At 36.1% G+C, this 16,685-nt stretch overlaps 1 protein-coding gene across 1 annotated transcript; it reads right to left on the bottom strand.

The window, feature by feature from the left end:
- Window positions 1–9,706: 9,706 nt before the first annotated feature.
- LOC126689550 (pyruvate kinase isozyme A, chloroplastic) lies at window positions 9,707–16,685 on the bottom strand. Its single transcript, XM_050384794.1, has 6 exons — window positions 15,904–16,685; window positions 14,818–14,908; window positions 14,481–14,674; window positions 12,570–12,691; window positions 11,496–11,974; window positions 9,707–10,453 (listed from the first exon to the last, which is right to left on the bottom strand). The coding sequence occupies exons 1-6, from the start codon at window positions 16,465–16,467 to the stop codon at window positions 10,152–10,154; spliced, it is 1,752 nt and encodes a 583-aa protein (XP_050240751.1). The 5' UTR covers window positions 16,468–16,685; the 3' UTR covers window positions 9,707–10,151.

Raw genomic sequence — 16,685 nt, 5'->3', positions numbered from 1 at the left:
AAGTTTGTTAGACAAAACAAGTTTAGCATCCAAGTCCATATTCAAACATTCAAACTCTTTCAGCTTTTCAAGATAAATTTCAGCAAGTTTTTTATATTTCTCAACCAATTTGTTGGATTCATTGAGCTTAGCAATCAAATCATCCTTTTCACAAAATAACTTGCTCAAATTCTTTTGAAACTTCTTAGCATTTTTCTTGAAGAGTTTGTCAACAACACCCATAGATTCAAATAACATGTCATCACACTTATGAGGATTAACACTCATAGAGGAATTTTCACAAACACGTGGCATGTTACATTCATCACCAACCAAATCATGCAAAGAGTCATACAAAGCACAATCCATGGCAAATAAACACAAGGGGTCAAGGATCACACTTAGGTATTTAAACCACAACAAGTGTACCCGCTCTGATACCAATTGAAAGTTCAAAAACGTGTACAAAAACACTTTTGAACGTTTAGACCCCCAAAAACCAACTTAACCAACACAAGCAATATGTCAAACAACAAGTGTGCGGAAACTTAATATATGCTATAATATGAAATTGGTTAAACAACTATCTAAGCCATAACAAAATAAACCACAACAGATAATGTAAAGGCAGAGATAGAGAGGAAGGAAGATGCAAACACAAAGATAACACCCGATGTGTTATCGAAGAGGAAACCGAAGACCTCGGCGAAAAACCTCTCCGCCGCCCTCCAAGCGGTAATCAATCCACTAGAAAATACAGTTGGGATACAAGGACAGCAATAGACCCTCCAAGCCTAATCTACCCAATGCACCTAAGCCCTCCAAGCTTCTTGCTCCAACGAGGTTGCGCCGAACCTTTTTCTTTTCTAGCTTTCCGGATTCCGCTACTACACCGTAGCATCAACCAATGAAGATTGGCTCCTTCCTAACTGCTTCCCAGAACTCCAAACGTCTGTCTCACAGAGATGATAATGGTGAGAACCAGGTTTGGTATAATGCCTCTCAAGGATTTAACAATGGAGAGGAAGAGAGTGAGGGAATTTGATGAGACTCTAAAGTAGGGATTGTGTGTGAAACAATCTGGTTTTTCTTTAGGGTTTCTCTCTCCAAATTCTCTCTGGAAGCTCTCTTTCAATCGTGGGTTAAAAGGGTATTTATGCTGGAGTGAAGAGGAATGCGAAACGTCAGGTTTTTCCAAAACAGGGGTGGCTCGCGGCTTGACCTCGCGGCTTGACTAAGTCGCGAGTTAACCGTATGGCCAGTTGTCCTGTTTTGTCCTGTAGTGCTCCAGCTAGCATGACTGTTCATCTTCCAGCATGCTTGGCACGTGTGCATCTTCTGGCGGGTTGAAGCCGCGAGTCCACCCGCGAGTCCCAGCCGCGACACTCTGTTTTCTTGCACACTCTTGAGCAATCTTCACTCTATCTCACTCACTACCCTTACATCAATCCCACCTAAATACAGGGTTTCTAAATGCTGAATTACAAGCAAATTTGGCACGGAATAAAGCCAATTAGATGGTTGAATAAATTCAACCTTACAGCTATCATCAAAAGTGAACATTATAGGTTGAAACTCTCTCAAAAAAAAAAAAAAAACACATCCGTTGGATTGAAATTTTTTGCATTATTTCTTAACCGATGACTAATTGATTATGAGAGAGAGAGAGAGAGAGATTTTTTTTTTTGTTTATGAAAATAATGCCAAGAGAGAAATTTATATTTAAATGCTGAAGTTATTACAAAGGTCACTATTATTATGTCCATGTGTATACCGGTTCATATAAATTAAAAATATTTTAATAATATAATTGAAACTAAACAATAAATTAGATAATAAAAACTTTCTCAAAAAAAATTAGATAATAAAAAGTTTTTTTATATATATAAAAAAAACCATTAAGTTATGAAATGAAGATCTATCATATAAGAGCAAGTTTTTATTAAACTATTAACATAAATATAAATAGAATTTTTTTAATAAAAAAATTCTTGAAATAGTGATTCTACTTCTACTGTAAATTTTACTAATACTTAAATCTTATAAATTAATGTGTAAACTTCCAAACATGAAATAGAAAAACTAATTTATAAATTTAATTATGATGCTTAATTTTTTTTAATTTAATTATATTATTGATTTGGCATCAATTACATTTATAATTACGTTAGTTTGTAAGTTTATTGTAGTAAAATTTGTAATAATTTTAACATTTTCTTCTTAAAACCTTTTATAATTGATTTTTAATTTGAGTTATAGTTTTAATTTTTTAAAATAAATTTGCTTAGAACAAACTATATTAATAATATTGTAGGGTCACATTTTGGGGCCCAAGCCCAACAGGTAGGTGGTGTTGGCCCAAGAAGCCCTAGACAATGAATTTGTAGAGAGCAGGTTACAGAATTAGGCCCTAACAAAGTGAGTATTAGTTAATTTTGGGCCATACAACAATTAAACATAAGAAAATCTCCTTCATGTCCATTGGATATTCGGTCCGAGGAGACATATGGGTGCACCTCTGTTCCTGATCAAAGGCTATGGTCTTTCTCTCCTTCTTCTGCTCTCAGTTCCTTTTTTTTTTTTTCGGTCCCTTCTTCATGGGGATTCCATTCTCTTATATAGCCTCCTTGAAGTCATCAGAACCTTACGCTTGTTGATCATCTGGACCTTCACTTGAGTGCCCGTCCATCGGACATCTCCCCTATCTTTCTATGAGTTGTAGTGGCCAAGGTAACACTGTTCACCAATCATCTCCACATTAATGCAACCAGAAAAGTAGCTGTCCTGCATTTAATGTGGCAGCTGTAGTCTCTCCCTTGACATCCTATACTCTCTTCCCTCTCCCTGGCTTGTGGGACTCATCCCTACTACTAATACTCATTGTAGTGATTCTTTATTGCTGGTAGGATGCATGTTTGAGCCATACTTGGCACTTCCAAAGAGACATTTCTCCTCGAACTGCCTTTTAAACAAGTTTGGGCCCATAAGAATTGGGCCAGGAGCCCTTTTGGTGCCCACACTTTCTCCTCGGACGTGGTCGAATTCTATATGGGGCCCAAGGCCCATTGTTTGATCTAGGGACTTTACCCCTACAAATATCAATGCACCTAGAGTGACTCACATAGCAAAAGCAAGTCACGTGACATATAATAGTTATCTTAAACTAGAAATTGCAAGCACAACATGTAATAACCAATTATTATTGTTGTTGTTGTTGTTGTTGTAGGAACTGGATTTTGAAAGCCCAGGCTCACTTAGATTAATGGTACCTTACACTTCAACCCAAGCCCAAACAATATAATTGTTTTGATGTAGAGATGGGAAGGTAATCACCATACAATTGTACATTAAGTTTCAGGCTAATAATGCAAGTCACAGTTAAGGAAAAACAAGATTCAAATCAGTAAAAAAGCTATCCTCGATCCTACCCGAGGATGTGTTCTTATATAAGTCTTTCTTAGGTTTTCCTGGTTTGTACACTGTTCTTCCTCCTTTTTTCTTGTTTTTCTTCCAAAAAGTCCCCTCATTTCAGGACTTCTTTCTTCTTATATATCCTACTTCTTTGCATCATGACCTTTCACGTGTACGTTCCAAAACTCTCCCTCTGATATTTGTCCCATCAAGGCTCTGTTAAAGGTGGTAGAAATGGTTGCTAGCTGTGAAAACACTGTTCAAGTGTCACCTCTTCATTAATGCAACGGATAAGTTTGCTATAGAGCATTCAATGCGGGGTGGTAGGTATACCCTTTCAGGTAACTTCCTACAACTCCACTGTTCCTCCCTCACCTCATGCCTATTTCCCATCCTCTACTCATGTAGACCACCTTCTCGGATCTAAGGCACTTTACAAATGGTTTGGTGAGGAACGCCATGCTCCTTGCCCTTCTTGGTCCTCGTACACCCCACAATTATTATCTGATTGGTGATCAAAATAATTTTTTTTGTATATAATTTATTGAAAATTTAATATTAAATTTTCATTTATAATAAATTATGTTAATAATTTTACTACACATATAATTCGGGACATGTTAAAAGAAGAAAAATATAAAAAAAAAATATAAAAAGAAATCTACTCGGCAGTTGACACAATTGAAAATATTGATTTTATTATATCGCTTCTCATTTGCACATGCATTTCCAAATCTATTGACTTTCAAACTAGATTTATTCAGTTAGCATGTTTGGACTGTGATCAACCATGAAGAGCTTTGTTCGTTATGGTAGACGCTCTCTGATCAGAAAGATTTTCAATTTCAGACCCAGACATGGAATAATGATAATCAAAAAGGTATTATTACCCACTTGTTTGCTTCAATTAAAACAAAGTTGGTGTCTCAAATATTATATAGCAATTAAAATGAGAGATGATGTCCTCCGATGAGGACATAAAAGGTATTTGATAGGGAAAGCTATGTATGAAATGATGGCTATTTGCTTTGCCAATCCAACACCAAAACCCACTCTTCTCTTTGGGACTATTGTGGTTTGGATTCTTGTTTTTAGGCTTCTGGCAAAGGCAGTAGCATTCTCTGTTCTTGTCTTTTCTCCCCTCCCCCATCCCCATGACGTTATTTGTTTCTTATTAAATGGTGTTTAATTAGATCACTGTACTAAATATTGAATGCCAAGTGTTTTGTTTTGTAATGATTTTCTTTTTTCTTTTCTAATATATAGAATATAGATACATTAATTTTAAGCGAAGAAACAAGGATTGGAGAAAACAGTCATTAAGCTATAAAATTTTTAACAACTGTCTAACATATATGGGTTGACGGAGTCTTTATTAATGGACCAATGAGCCATCCATAGGGGTTAGAGAATGGGACCCATGATGATGATGCTAACTACTAGGATATCATCAAAATATATCAAATCCATCGCCGAATTTCTCACATCACACAATAACTCATATGAAGCAAACAAGAGATTAGGTGAATTAAAAACAAATTGATTCTCAAAAATAAATAAATAAATAAATAAAAAGAAGATTAGGTGACACACTGACAATCCAGTGGTCAATTTATGATATACTTCACAGAGAAATGACCTCAACCTAGCTCACCATGATTAGAACTATTAGTTTTTCCTTGACCTTTTAAAGCTATGGTTCACCATATAATATTTGAGTAGTTTGTTTATAAAATTTTATTTTGGATTCAATTGGATGGCTGTTGGGATATGATTTATACAATGGAAGATAATTTCTCTTTTTATATATCTTAGACTCATGTAGAATACCCTACCCCAAAAGATTTTACTGGGTAATATTCAGGTGTCTTCACTAAACTTGATGACACATTAATGGATTATGTTTTTTTTTTTTTTGAGAAATAATGGATTATGTTAGATTGCTAGCTATTTATTAACTTCCATTGTTTGGGTACCATCTTGGGATTTGGTTTGGATCTAGCGTAATTATTGTATGTGGCAATCCATGATTGTGCCATCTACTTGATTTTTGCTAGTGTAGCAGGTATAGGGTTTTTAAGTTTCAAGTCATCTTCAGAAACTTTTCAAGTTGAATCAGGCAGCAATTGGGGGGGGGGGGGGGTGTGGCATCACAAAGGGTCCCATGAAATTATTGGATTGCATGCATTGCAATGCAGGTGAGGTCATGGTTTGAGCCCTCCCAGTGCACACCAGTAAGCTGATGGCTAGGAGCTAGGAGTCAGGGCCGGCCCTAGGCTTTGGCCAATTACGCCATTGCCTAGGCCCCTTACAAGAGAAGGCCCCAAATTTGGGGGTAAATTTTTTTATTTTTTATTTATTTATAAATATTTTTAGGAGATATTAAAACATTTTAGTTTACATTTTTTTTTTACTATTAAGAAGGCTCAAAGAATTAAGTAATACTAAAAATAGAGATAAGACAAATTTAAATAAATAGGTCTTACAAATAGACGTGTTACTAATCACAAGTAATTCAAATAGGAAAATATATGTTAAAAATACTATAAATTTTAGTACATAACTTTTATTTATTTAATTATTTTTATACAAAATAAAAATTATACTCTAGTTTAATCTAAGTGTATATGTTTGCAAAACTCTCTTCTAGAGACTTAAATCTCAGTCATTGCCCCCCACACCCCATAAGAACTTATACTTGTGGAGTGATCATTGCACCAATGGTGCGTGGTGGTCTCTATAACTTTTATAATTTGATGTGACAATAAATATGATAGGTAAATTTTAACAAACTATTGAATGCATTTTTTAATGAATATTTGTGATTGATAATATATCTTTGTAATTCTCATGTTGTAAATTTTATAATATTTCTAATATCTTTGTAAGCCTCATGTCATTGATCACATTTATTACAACACCAGTTTATAGTAAAAATTGTTATGACTTTAGCATTTTCTCAAAAAAAAAATCATATTAAAGAGTAAAAAGAATGGATTTAAAAAAATTATTATATAAAATGCTAGTTAAATATTATTTAAGTGATAATATAAAGACCCCATTTGAAAACTTCGCCGGCCTCCGAAACGCTTGGGCCGGCCCTGCTAAGAGTGTGTGGTTATGACTTACGAGTCATCGCCTCTTTCTGGCCAATATATATCCATATGTGGACCATTTCCCATTAATAAAAATCTATGCCTTTTTTAATTATTTATTTGTATTTTTCAGAAATATTACCACTGTCAAGAGGCCAGGTGTTACTTTTATGTGTCTATAATTCTATATATTATCATTTAATTTAAAATTATAGTTTTGTTATTTTGATAAATAAATAAGAGTGAAGAAAAATTGTTAAGTTACTTTTTGAAATAAATGTTATCTAGTTATAGTAGATAAAAATATAGAATAGATTTCTTTGAATTTAAACGTTAATGTTTATTTCGTACAACCATTTGTTTATATAATTTGATGCTGTTTATCTATATATATTGTAGGGTCACGTTCCAGAACGCACCGAAATTGTAGTTGGGTCAGGACGTGAGTGTGCCCATACAATATCATTTGTAGAGAGTGGGATCGAAAGGCTAAGTCATGTTCACCCGGTGGTGGTTTTGTTAAGCTTTTCATACCTGGTTCAGGTGTATTCACCTTTGGAACCCCCCCTTTTAGGTTACATATTTTTTCTTTTATATTAGCATGCGTTCAATTTCCTTTGTCCACGTGTAGGGTCGACCTTTCCAAGACTGATACTTGTCCCATCAGTCCTAGACCTAAGTCGTTGAGAGTTGTTGATAAAGTTAACGGATAAGGATCTGTTAGGCGCAGAGATATGCATGGGGAAGGTGGCAAAGGAAGCCTTTCTTAGATATTTTATATTTCCCTTCAAGCACGTCCCTTTACCTTTCTGCCCTTGTTCTTGGGTCAGCCGAGGACTGCACTGTCCTCGGCTGCTTCTCCGGGCCAATTGGGCCATACTACTCTTGAACTCTGGCCATGACCTTTTTCGGCTTAGGCCTTTGGACCCTTCATCAGCAAATGGGCCTGGCCCGTCAATTATTGGACCCCACATATATAATTTCAAAAAATATTATTATTAAAGTTTAGAGTTTGGACTCCCTTAATTTATTTTATCAAACTTGGAGGTCTTTTAGACTCCTATTCCCCTTTAAACAATCAATAAAAAAAGTTCTATACATAACATTGGGCTTTTGCACATAAAATTACTGTGCACTCAAAGATGTCAAATAATTATTCCTCCCTCTTATTTGGAAGTTTAGAGAGAGAATACAAGAGGGAATAAGAGGATAGGAGTGGAGAGTAGAGTGAATATCTCTCCCTCTTATTTGGATACTTTAAAAATTAAGAAGAATGAGAAAGTTTATCCCCCCCCCCCCCCTCCCCCACCCCATATTTAGTTATAGGGAGGTAAGAAAAGTAAATCATATCATATCTCATATATCATATATATTATATTAAAGTTGAAGCACAATTAGAATCCAAATTAGTTTCTAATTATTGTCAAATTTTTTGCCATGTGTCTGAATTTTATTTTATTTTTTTTACTTTTGAAATCAAGAGACTCATTCATAGTTCTTAGCAAGAAAGTCGAGATAACTACCTCATTCACCTAGGTAAAACCATCTCATCCTCATTATTGTTGAATGTTTTTGTTATAACCTAGTGAAAATGAATACAGAAATAGAAAAATATACCACTCTAAACTAAAGATATTAAGGGAAAATAAAAAATAAAAAAATCTATAAATAATTCATGAAACTAGGACTTCTTCCCTTTCAAAATTTAAAGTCCCCCAAATCAAGAATCCCTTCTAAACCCTCTCAAATCCTTACCTATCTTCTTAAAAACAAATATCTAGATAGGGAAAAATTAATCCTATCTCATTCCCCACTATTCTCCTCTCCTCGCTCTTCATCCAAACAAATTGTTAAACATTTTTTTTCTCCCTCTATATGTACTTTCAATACAAATAAAAGAATAAAAGTGTAAGTACTCAAGAATTTTTGCCTTTGGCTTTGGCTTTTTTGGCTTGATTGCCTTGCCTTGGCTTGGCTTGAATTCTTTTGTCCCACATTGGAAAGATAGCTTTCCTCCTTCTACCTTATAAGGGATGAACCAATGAGATAGAGTACCACTATAAGGTAGAAGGAGGAAAGCTATCTTTCCAATGTAGGACAAAAGAATTCAAGCCAAGGTAAGGCAAGGCAATCAAGCCAAAAAAGCCAAAACCAAAGCCAAAGGCAAAAATTCTTGAGTACCTACAAAAGGAAACATTCAAAAATGGATAATTCATAAATCTACAAGTTTACACTTCACATTCCAATAATTTCAAAAAAAGAAAAAAAGGGTATACATGTTAAGATATGAAATAAAGTTAAGTCACCTCGAAAGATATTTTTTAGGGGTGGGGTGGGGGAATTAGAATGAGCATAATCATATTTGAGAATTACACCTTGTTTTGACTAGTAATGTTTTTGGTATTTTTATCTATATTATAGAAAATTATATATAACTTTGGCATACAACAAACTGACCAACAAAAAATAAAAATTTTTAATTTTATAAATGAGGCCAATCAAATGGGTTGGATCGGATAAAAAATAGGCATGGATAAAAAAAAGAAATCAGATTAAAATGAGTTAATATTCTTAGTATCTATACTCCGTATAAATCAAAGATGACTCTAAATCAAAGAGCTCTTTAAATCTCAGCTGATAAACAGAAATGTCCACGATGGGCCCAAAGTACTTTGCATAGCATCCGAGCTTGCAAGAATTAAGATGGAAAGATAAATGAAATCCCGAAATTAATGGTTTGAAAAGTGAATGGACCCATTCAGATCCAGAATCAAGTTCTTGACAGAAGCCCAACACGTATGACAGCGAAAACTTGCAACGTCACCGGAATGATAATTCTGAATCTACAGCGAGTAGTGTAGTTCTCGCAACTCACTATATAGTATGTTTTGACAGACAGCAGCAGTTACCTACTGAGATGGAGGCTAAGCATTACCAACTAAAATTTTTAACTACTTTATTCTTGAAATATTTGCATTCTACAGGGTAGTTTCACGCCTAACCTAACCTAACCCAACCTAACCTAAGGTGGATCCAATTCTATCTTATAGAAAACCACACCTTAGTGGCTCAGTACGTCATCCCACATAAGAGAAATCCTAGTCTAAAGATAATAATCCAACCAATGAGCTACATTTCAGTTATATTTCAACAGGCACCTCCTCCCCTTAAAACTTTTATGGCTTTGTTTGGATTGAGGGGCAAAAAAATGTAGAGGAAAGTAGTCTGGAAATTATGCTTGATTCATATTTCAAATTTTTTTTAGAGTAGCTGAAAAGGAATACAATAATACAAGCACTACATTGTTTCACAAACCAGAAAGGAAAAATTGAAAGGTGCAGGAGATCTACCTCGGGCATACAGCAATGCATTTTGTGATAAATAGCCTATGCAAAATTACTCATGGGGTACAAATAGTGCTCACTTGCTTAAGACTAGAAGAGCTCAAGTGGAATATAACTCACAGCCCTAATCAAATTCTAATGCAGCCACTGGAAAAAGCAATGTTGGAGTAAGTCAAGGAAGGAGAGCACTGGATTCATGATTACACTCTTTTTCTTTCTAGCACTAAGCAACTTGTGGACCCAATAGTGAAGGATATAGAAGTTTAGACGGATATTATGATTTAGAAGGAACAGTGCTTGCAATCCAAACAAATTCCAGTTTTCACGGAACATTCATAACTTGGATAGACTGTAACATGTCTGAGACAGCAATGACAAGGTCACCTGATTTGATTAAGTTCCTGGCCTTGAGCAATGAAAATGTTTTGTTAAGGTTGCTTTCCATATCATCAGAGAAGCTTAAACGGAAAGGTATCAGGCCCCACTGTAAATTCAGACGTCTCCGCACAGATGTTGTGGTAGTAAACGCAAAGATTGGGCAGTCAGGTCGGCAACGTGAGAGGAGAGATGCCATGTGGCCTGTCTTTGTATAGACAAAAAGTGCATCCACCTCCAAATTATTAGCTGCAAAATCAAAAACCATGTAAGTCCACTGAATTTTTTTATAAGTATACAAATTCATTAAGAGGGCAAAACGGTGCAACCCATTACACAGGAACCATACAAGAGATGCACCAAAAATCAACAAAGAAATCAAGAAATTCTAACAAGTTTGAAAAATAAAAACAGCCAGCAGCGGCTTTCCAATTATAAAGGGCCTTCAATAGTAGTGGCTTCAACTCTGAAGTTGTTTTCTAACTTTTCTCATAATCTTCAAAACTACACCCATTGTGTTCTCTCCAAATACACCTAATGATGCATAAAGGAATGACATATGCTTGCATTATGGTGCCCACCAAAACTTCCTTTTCAACAAGTGGATAAATCTACCGAGTCATCTGGGCATGACCACTGCACCCCCAACAAGCATAAGATCATATCCCAAAGTTCCTTGGCTACATCAAATGAAGGGAGCAAGTGATCCGTGGTTTCCCTGCTCTTTTTGCACATGTAGCAACAATCCACTACTGTGATGTGCCCCTACCTCAAATTATCCATCATTAGGATTTTACCTAACACTAGTCCGTGCAAAGAATGCCTCTTTCAAAGGTTGACTCAGGACCTAGCTGATAGGCCCCAGATAGGCAGGGCAGGATCAGTACGACAAAGAGTATATTGGATAACAATAAAGAATCTTTAATTGTTCATTATCATCTCCAACCAAAGCAAAAAGTGTCATCATTCATCAACAAAGGTCACAAACTACAGGAAAAAATAAGGGGACACTTAGATTTTTCTGAAAATTAAATCAGCTAGTTCTGTTTTAGACAAAATTAAAGCACAAAATCTACAGCTGTAACTTAAGGCCAGATTGTTACTTGGAAAAATAAATTAGAAATGGGACTGTTTAAAAAGAAGAAACAATAACAACTACTACACTACATAAAATACAGTCAAAACACAACAATTATTGTAAATTACATGCAAACACACAGACTATGCATGGACCACTTATAAGCTAAATTAATTTACCATATCCATAAACAGAAATATAAAGAGTGCTTACCCATCTTGGCAGCAGAACTACAAATCTCTTCTGAAATTTTGTCTGAAAATGAAGATCCAATGTCAGGGAGTTCCATAGCTTCATGGCGTTTCTCCTCTCTCCACCACCTCTCTATTCTCAGACTGACACTTCTCAGAACCGCCAATGCCTTCTCCGGGAACTGGCCCATGGCAGACTCACCAGAGAGCATCAAAGCATCTGCTCGCTGCCTAACTGCTTCAGAAACATCAGCCACTTCAGCTCTGGTAGGTGTAGGGTATTCAATCATGGATTCCAGTAACTGAGAGGCAACAATGACTGGCTTATTGAGCTGCCTGCACACTTGAACAATCCTTTGTTGGGCCGAGGGGACCTGTTCCAGTGGTATCTGAGCACCTAGATCTCCTCTTGCTACCATAGCTCCATCTGAGGCTTGAACGATCTCTTCCAAATTTTTCAATGAGTCAATACTCTCTATCTTTGCAATGACAGCAATGTCACTGCATTATCACATAGAAAATTAGCTACTCAGCCTAAAAATTTTTTTGATAAGTAATAAGATATATTGATAAAAAAGGAACACCCTACTGCACCGAGAGTGAACAAGGGAACGGAAATCAAATACAAAAATTGCAAGAGTCTAGGAAAACAATAAAAGAAGGGAAAGATTTATTTTGCAAAGCAAACAACCAATCCCTTAAAGTTCTAAAAAAGAGAAGCTTGAGGTCCGGAATAGATCTCTCAGTATCTTCAAAACATCTACTCAGCCTAAAAATTGATAATATCTCAATTGTTGCAGAACTAAAGATATTGATAGAATAGAAAATATGAAACAAAAAGGACAACGTTCATCTAATTAACTTGGGACCAAGTTGTAACTTGCAATATTACTCATTATAATGAACTTAAGAGTGTATACATATGCCATATTTTACTACTATGAGAGAGCCAACAATGAGTAGTGCATCTTAAGTCAAAATTGGGGTGAAAAAGAGAGTAAAAGAGAAAAAGGAAGGGTGGAGGGATTCGGACAGTTTTCTTGATGGCATCAAAACAGTTGGGTGGAAAATACTACATGTAAATAAATGAGCTTACCCATCACGAGACCGCGCAGCAATGTAGCTTTTAAGATGTTTAATCACTTCAGCAGACTTGACAAATGATATAGCAATAAAATCAACACCCTCTGCAATCCCAAAATCAATATCCAACCAATCCTGAATATACAAAAAGCTTCAGTATAAGACCAAACCACACAATTTTTGCAGTAATGCAGATCAATTTTACAAGAAAACAAAAATGTGAAAGAGTATTCGCACAGATGAGCATGTGTGTCACATACAAAAAAACATGTGCGTCCTAATTGAACATGTTTTCTGTTTTCTATTTCTAAAATGGATAATAATAGCAATTGATAGATGTTTTTCCAGTTTACAGTATAATATAAACAGAACAAAAACATGTATCCCCAGTTTTGTCAAATACAAAACAGAAGTGGTGCCAAACAACCCATGATGTATCTTTCCATGTATATGAGTGTGCATTTTCAAATCGAAATCATTTATTCAGCTTTCTCAAAAAAACACCAAGCCTTGAATCTCATCAAGATTGCTTCATGCATTTTAAAGTCAAAACAAGCTCCAAGGGCATATAGTGACAACTTCAACAACCTGATGCCTACAGATGTGACAGAGAAGAACTCAGATCACTCTGCATTTATCCAAAAAGCTCAGAGTAATTCCTCCAATTGCATGTGTTCAAGAAAGAACAGTTACTAAAATGACCAAAGCTTTATTCACGTTTAGACCTGTTTAAATAGTAAATACAGGAAAGGGGGCTAGTGGGGCTTTGAACCCCAGTGCCCAGGCACCACAAGAGATGCTGGAATGACTGGAGTATCTCTTGAAACCCTGATGTTTAGAGTTTAGACAGTTCACTAAATAGGAAGTTTTCCAATGATGGTTTAATGCAAATTAAGAAATGACTACAACTAATCTAAATATTTTTCTTGCACCTAGAAATCAATTCTCTGTAGGTTTTATGAAATGCATATATAGTAGGTAAAGAATCAAAATGCCTACAGATACCAATGTTAGGGTTACAGCTGAGAAAGGAAAATTTAGTAAGTGTGGCAGTATAATATGTTAGCTGAAAAAGCTGTTTTTGTTAAGTAAAGATGGTGTGTTAGGTACTAACTCACTTAACTTGACAAATACTCAAATAAAAACCATGATAACAATTAATCCCACTTTATGCATTTCCTTGTCCCGTTTAGTACTATACAATGCTCAAAGCAATGATGTATCCAAGAGTAGCCCCAAGAAAAATGTCTGTTAAACTTTTCTAATCAGTTGAAGAATTCAGTAATTCATTCCACATGTAGTTACTATTCCTTTCTATATCACATAACTTAGCATTAGGGTAAATTGCAAATTACATCCTAGAGTTTAGGAGGTTTTGGATTTTACACCCTAAAATTTCAGAATTTGGATTTTACCCCATAAAGTTTGGTGGTGTTTGGATTTTACACCCTGAAGTTTCAGAATTTCTTCAGGGTTTGGATTTTGCCCCTAAAATTTGGCGGTGTTTGGATTTTACATCCTGACGTTTTAGAACTTGGGTTTTACCCCCTAAAAGTTGGGGGTCACCTATCAAAAAAAAATAAAGTTTGGGGGTATTTCAATTTTACACCCCCAAATTCTAAAACTTCAAGGTGTAAAATCCAAACAAATCCCAAATTTTAGGAAGTAAAATCCAAAAACCCTTAAAATATAGGGGGTAAAATAAAAATTTTGAAACATCAATGTGTAAAATCCAAACACCCCCAAACTTTAGGGGGTAAAATCCAAATTCTCAAACTTCAAGGTGTAAAATCCAAACACCCCCAAACGTTAGGGGTGTAATTTGCAATTTACCCTAAGATTTATATATAATATTACATTTAACTTTAGAGTTTGTGGGGAAAGAGAGAGAAAAAAAGAGAGAAGTGGGGGAGGGAGGACGAACCTTAGAAGAAATTGTGGGAAGCATGGCATTACGTTCTCGCACCAGACTCCCATCTCTCCAGAAAGTTAAATTAGCCCGAGGCAGCAACAGTCCAGGATCAGTACATCGGCACTTGACATCTGGACCAATTTTCTCTATCACCTCAAACCTCACCATTCCACCATCCACCAGGAGGTCATCCCCCACTTTCACATCTGTATCATATTAGACCACAGTTGGAAAGGGACTGATTTATTAACATGCGCGTCGATGCAATAACAAACTCATTAGAGAAGAATCATTTCTCATAAATCAAAAGGCATTCTTTTGAATCAAAAGATATTTTTCTGATAATAACCTTCAGCAAAACCATCATAGTTCACATTGATGGTGCGTTCTGGGAGAGTTGAATCGAAAGCTCTGACGCTAAAAGTCCAAATCTCACCATCCTGCCAATATTGAGTGACCAATCACAATGAGCTCCAATGTGACCAATAGAATGATGTACATATTGCACCATAGAAATCATGTAATTATTTGATCTCATTCAAAAATATTGGACAGAGACATTAGGAACACTGGTTAAGAGAGAAGTTTTATGAAAAGGTTAATGCCATCAATATAATTGGATGTTTATCATTATGTTACAATGAGAAGCAGTTTGATTGCTTCACAAGTATTAATGCAAATCTACATCCTAAGAAAGATAAATACAAGCATTTTATATGTTCACCTCAGACACATTGAATTGGCACAACAAGTAAACAAATTTCACACTCATGTTTTTTCCAATATCTAAGCCATCTTTTAAAAAATAAAAATCCAAAAAAAGACTATTTTGTTAAGAGTCTATTAAATAGAACATGATAAATAAAAGGGCAATGACGGGAGGGATAGATGTGGCTGCGTTACAGCTAAACACACATCAACACATCTGCCTCTCTGCAAAACTCGAAACAAGTGCTGAAATTAGCTCTTATCAAAAACAAAAAAAAAAAGGGGTGCTGAAATTAGCTTTATTTAAGCTCACATCATCAAATTTATGACATTCTGAATTTGAATATAACAAAAGTAATAAAAATCTTGGCTGGAATATTTGCTTTCAACTGTAAAAGTTGAAGGCCCAAGCTCAACTTCAACTTTTGTCTTTGAAATGTAAATATTTTGTAATTTGTTCATTGAAATATTTAAGAAGTCAAAATACATGGTTGGTCCCTAAAGTTTAGCCCATGAGCAATTTGGCGGATGAAGTTTAAAGTGACCACTTTTAGTCTCTAAAAAAGTTAAAAAGTGATTGGTTTTGAGTTTGACTATGTAATCTAAGGGAGTCAAAGAGATCACTTTATAGTTCATGGACTGAGTAATACAATTAATTATGAGCAAAAAGAAAAGACAAAAAAATGAGAAGAAAATAAATTAAGGTGAATAAAAGAGAGAGTAGGACCTCAGCTTTGGCGGAAGAAGAGCCGCCGAGATCACCCATGTGGATTTCACTGCCCTCAGTGTCCATCATGATGGCAACGGCGTAGCCTTTCTCTTCGTTGAGCCTGCGAACGAGCTGGATGACTTGGCGGTGCCAATCACGGGTACCGTGGCACATGTTGATGCGGGCGACGTTCATTCCGCCAACGGCCAAGGACTCCAACTGGTCGAATCCACAGGTGGAGGGTCCGATGGTGCACACCAGCTTGGTCCTTCGGGTGCTCCTGAACCCGTTCTCTTTCAGCTCCGTCTCTGTGACGGCGTCCACTTCTATGGAACCCGCCGCCACCGGGTACTCCTCCTCACGAGATATTACGGCGCCTTTGCCGTTATCGGAGACAAGGAGTGGGGAAGATGAGTCGAGATCTGAGGAGGAGGAGGAGGAGGCTCTGATTGAGATGAGAGGGAAGCGGCGATTGTAGGTGGTGGAGGGTTTAGGGAGGTAAGAATAGCATTGTTTGGTGTTGGAGGGGAAAGTGAGGTTGGGTGTAGATGCATGGTTGAAGAGGTGGAGCGACTGCGACATGGCGTTTCGTGTTTTAATCCGAAAATGTGAAACAAACACAGAAATCAAAGAGAGAGAGAGAGAGAGAGTTTGGGATTGGAAGGGAACGAAGGCAGAGTCGTGTGTGTGTGTCAGTGTCTCTGGGTAGCTAATTTAAAAGAGAGAGAGAAAAGGAGAGGCGGAGATTGCGAAGTGTTGGAACTTCGAATATGTCGCCCAGTTATGAGGATTGAGGAGCA

Source organism: Quercus robur, chromosome 6 (assembly GCF_932294415.1).
Source record: "Quercus robur chromosome 6, dhQueRobu3.1, whole genome shotgun sequence".
Lineage (NCBI taxonomy): Eukaryota > Viridiplantae > Streptophyta > Magnoliopsida > Fagales > Fagaceae > Quercus > Quercus robur.
This window is presented reverse-complemented; position numbering and strand designations above follow the sequence as displayed.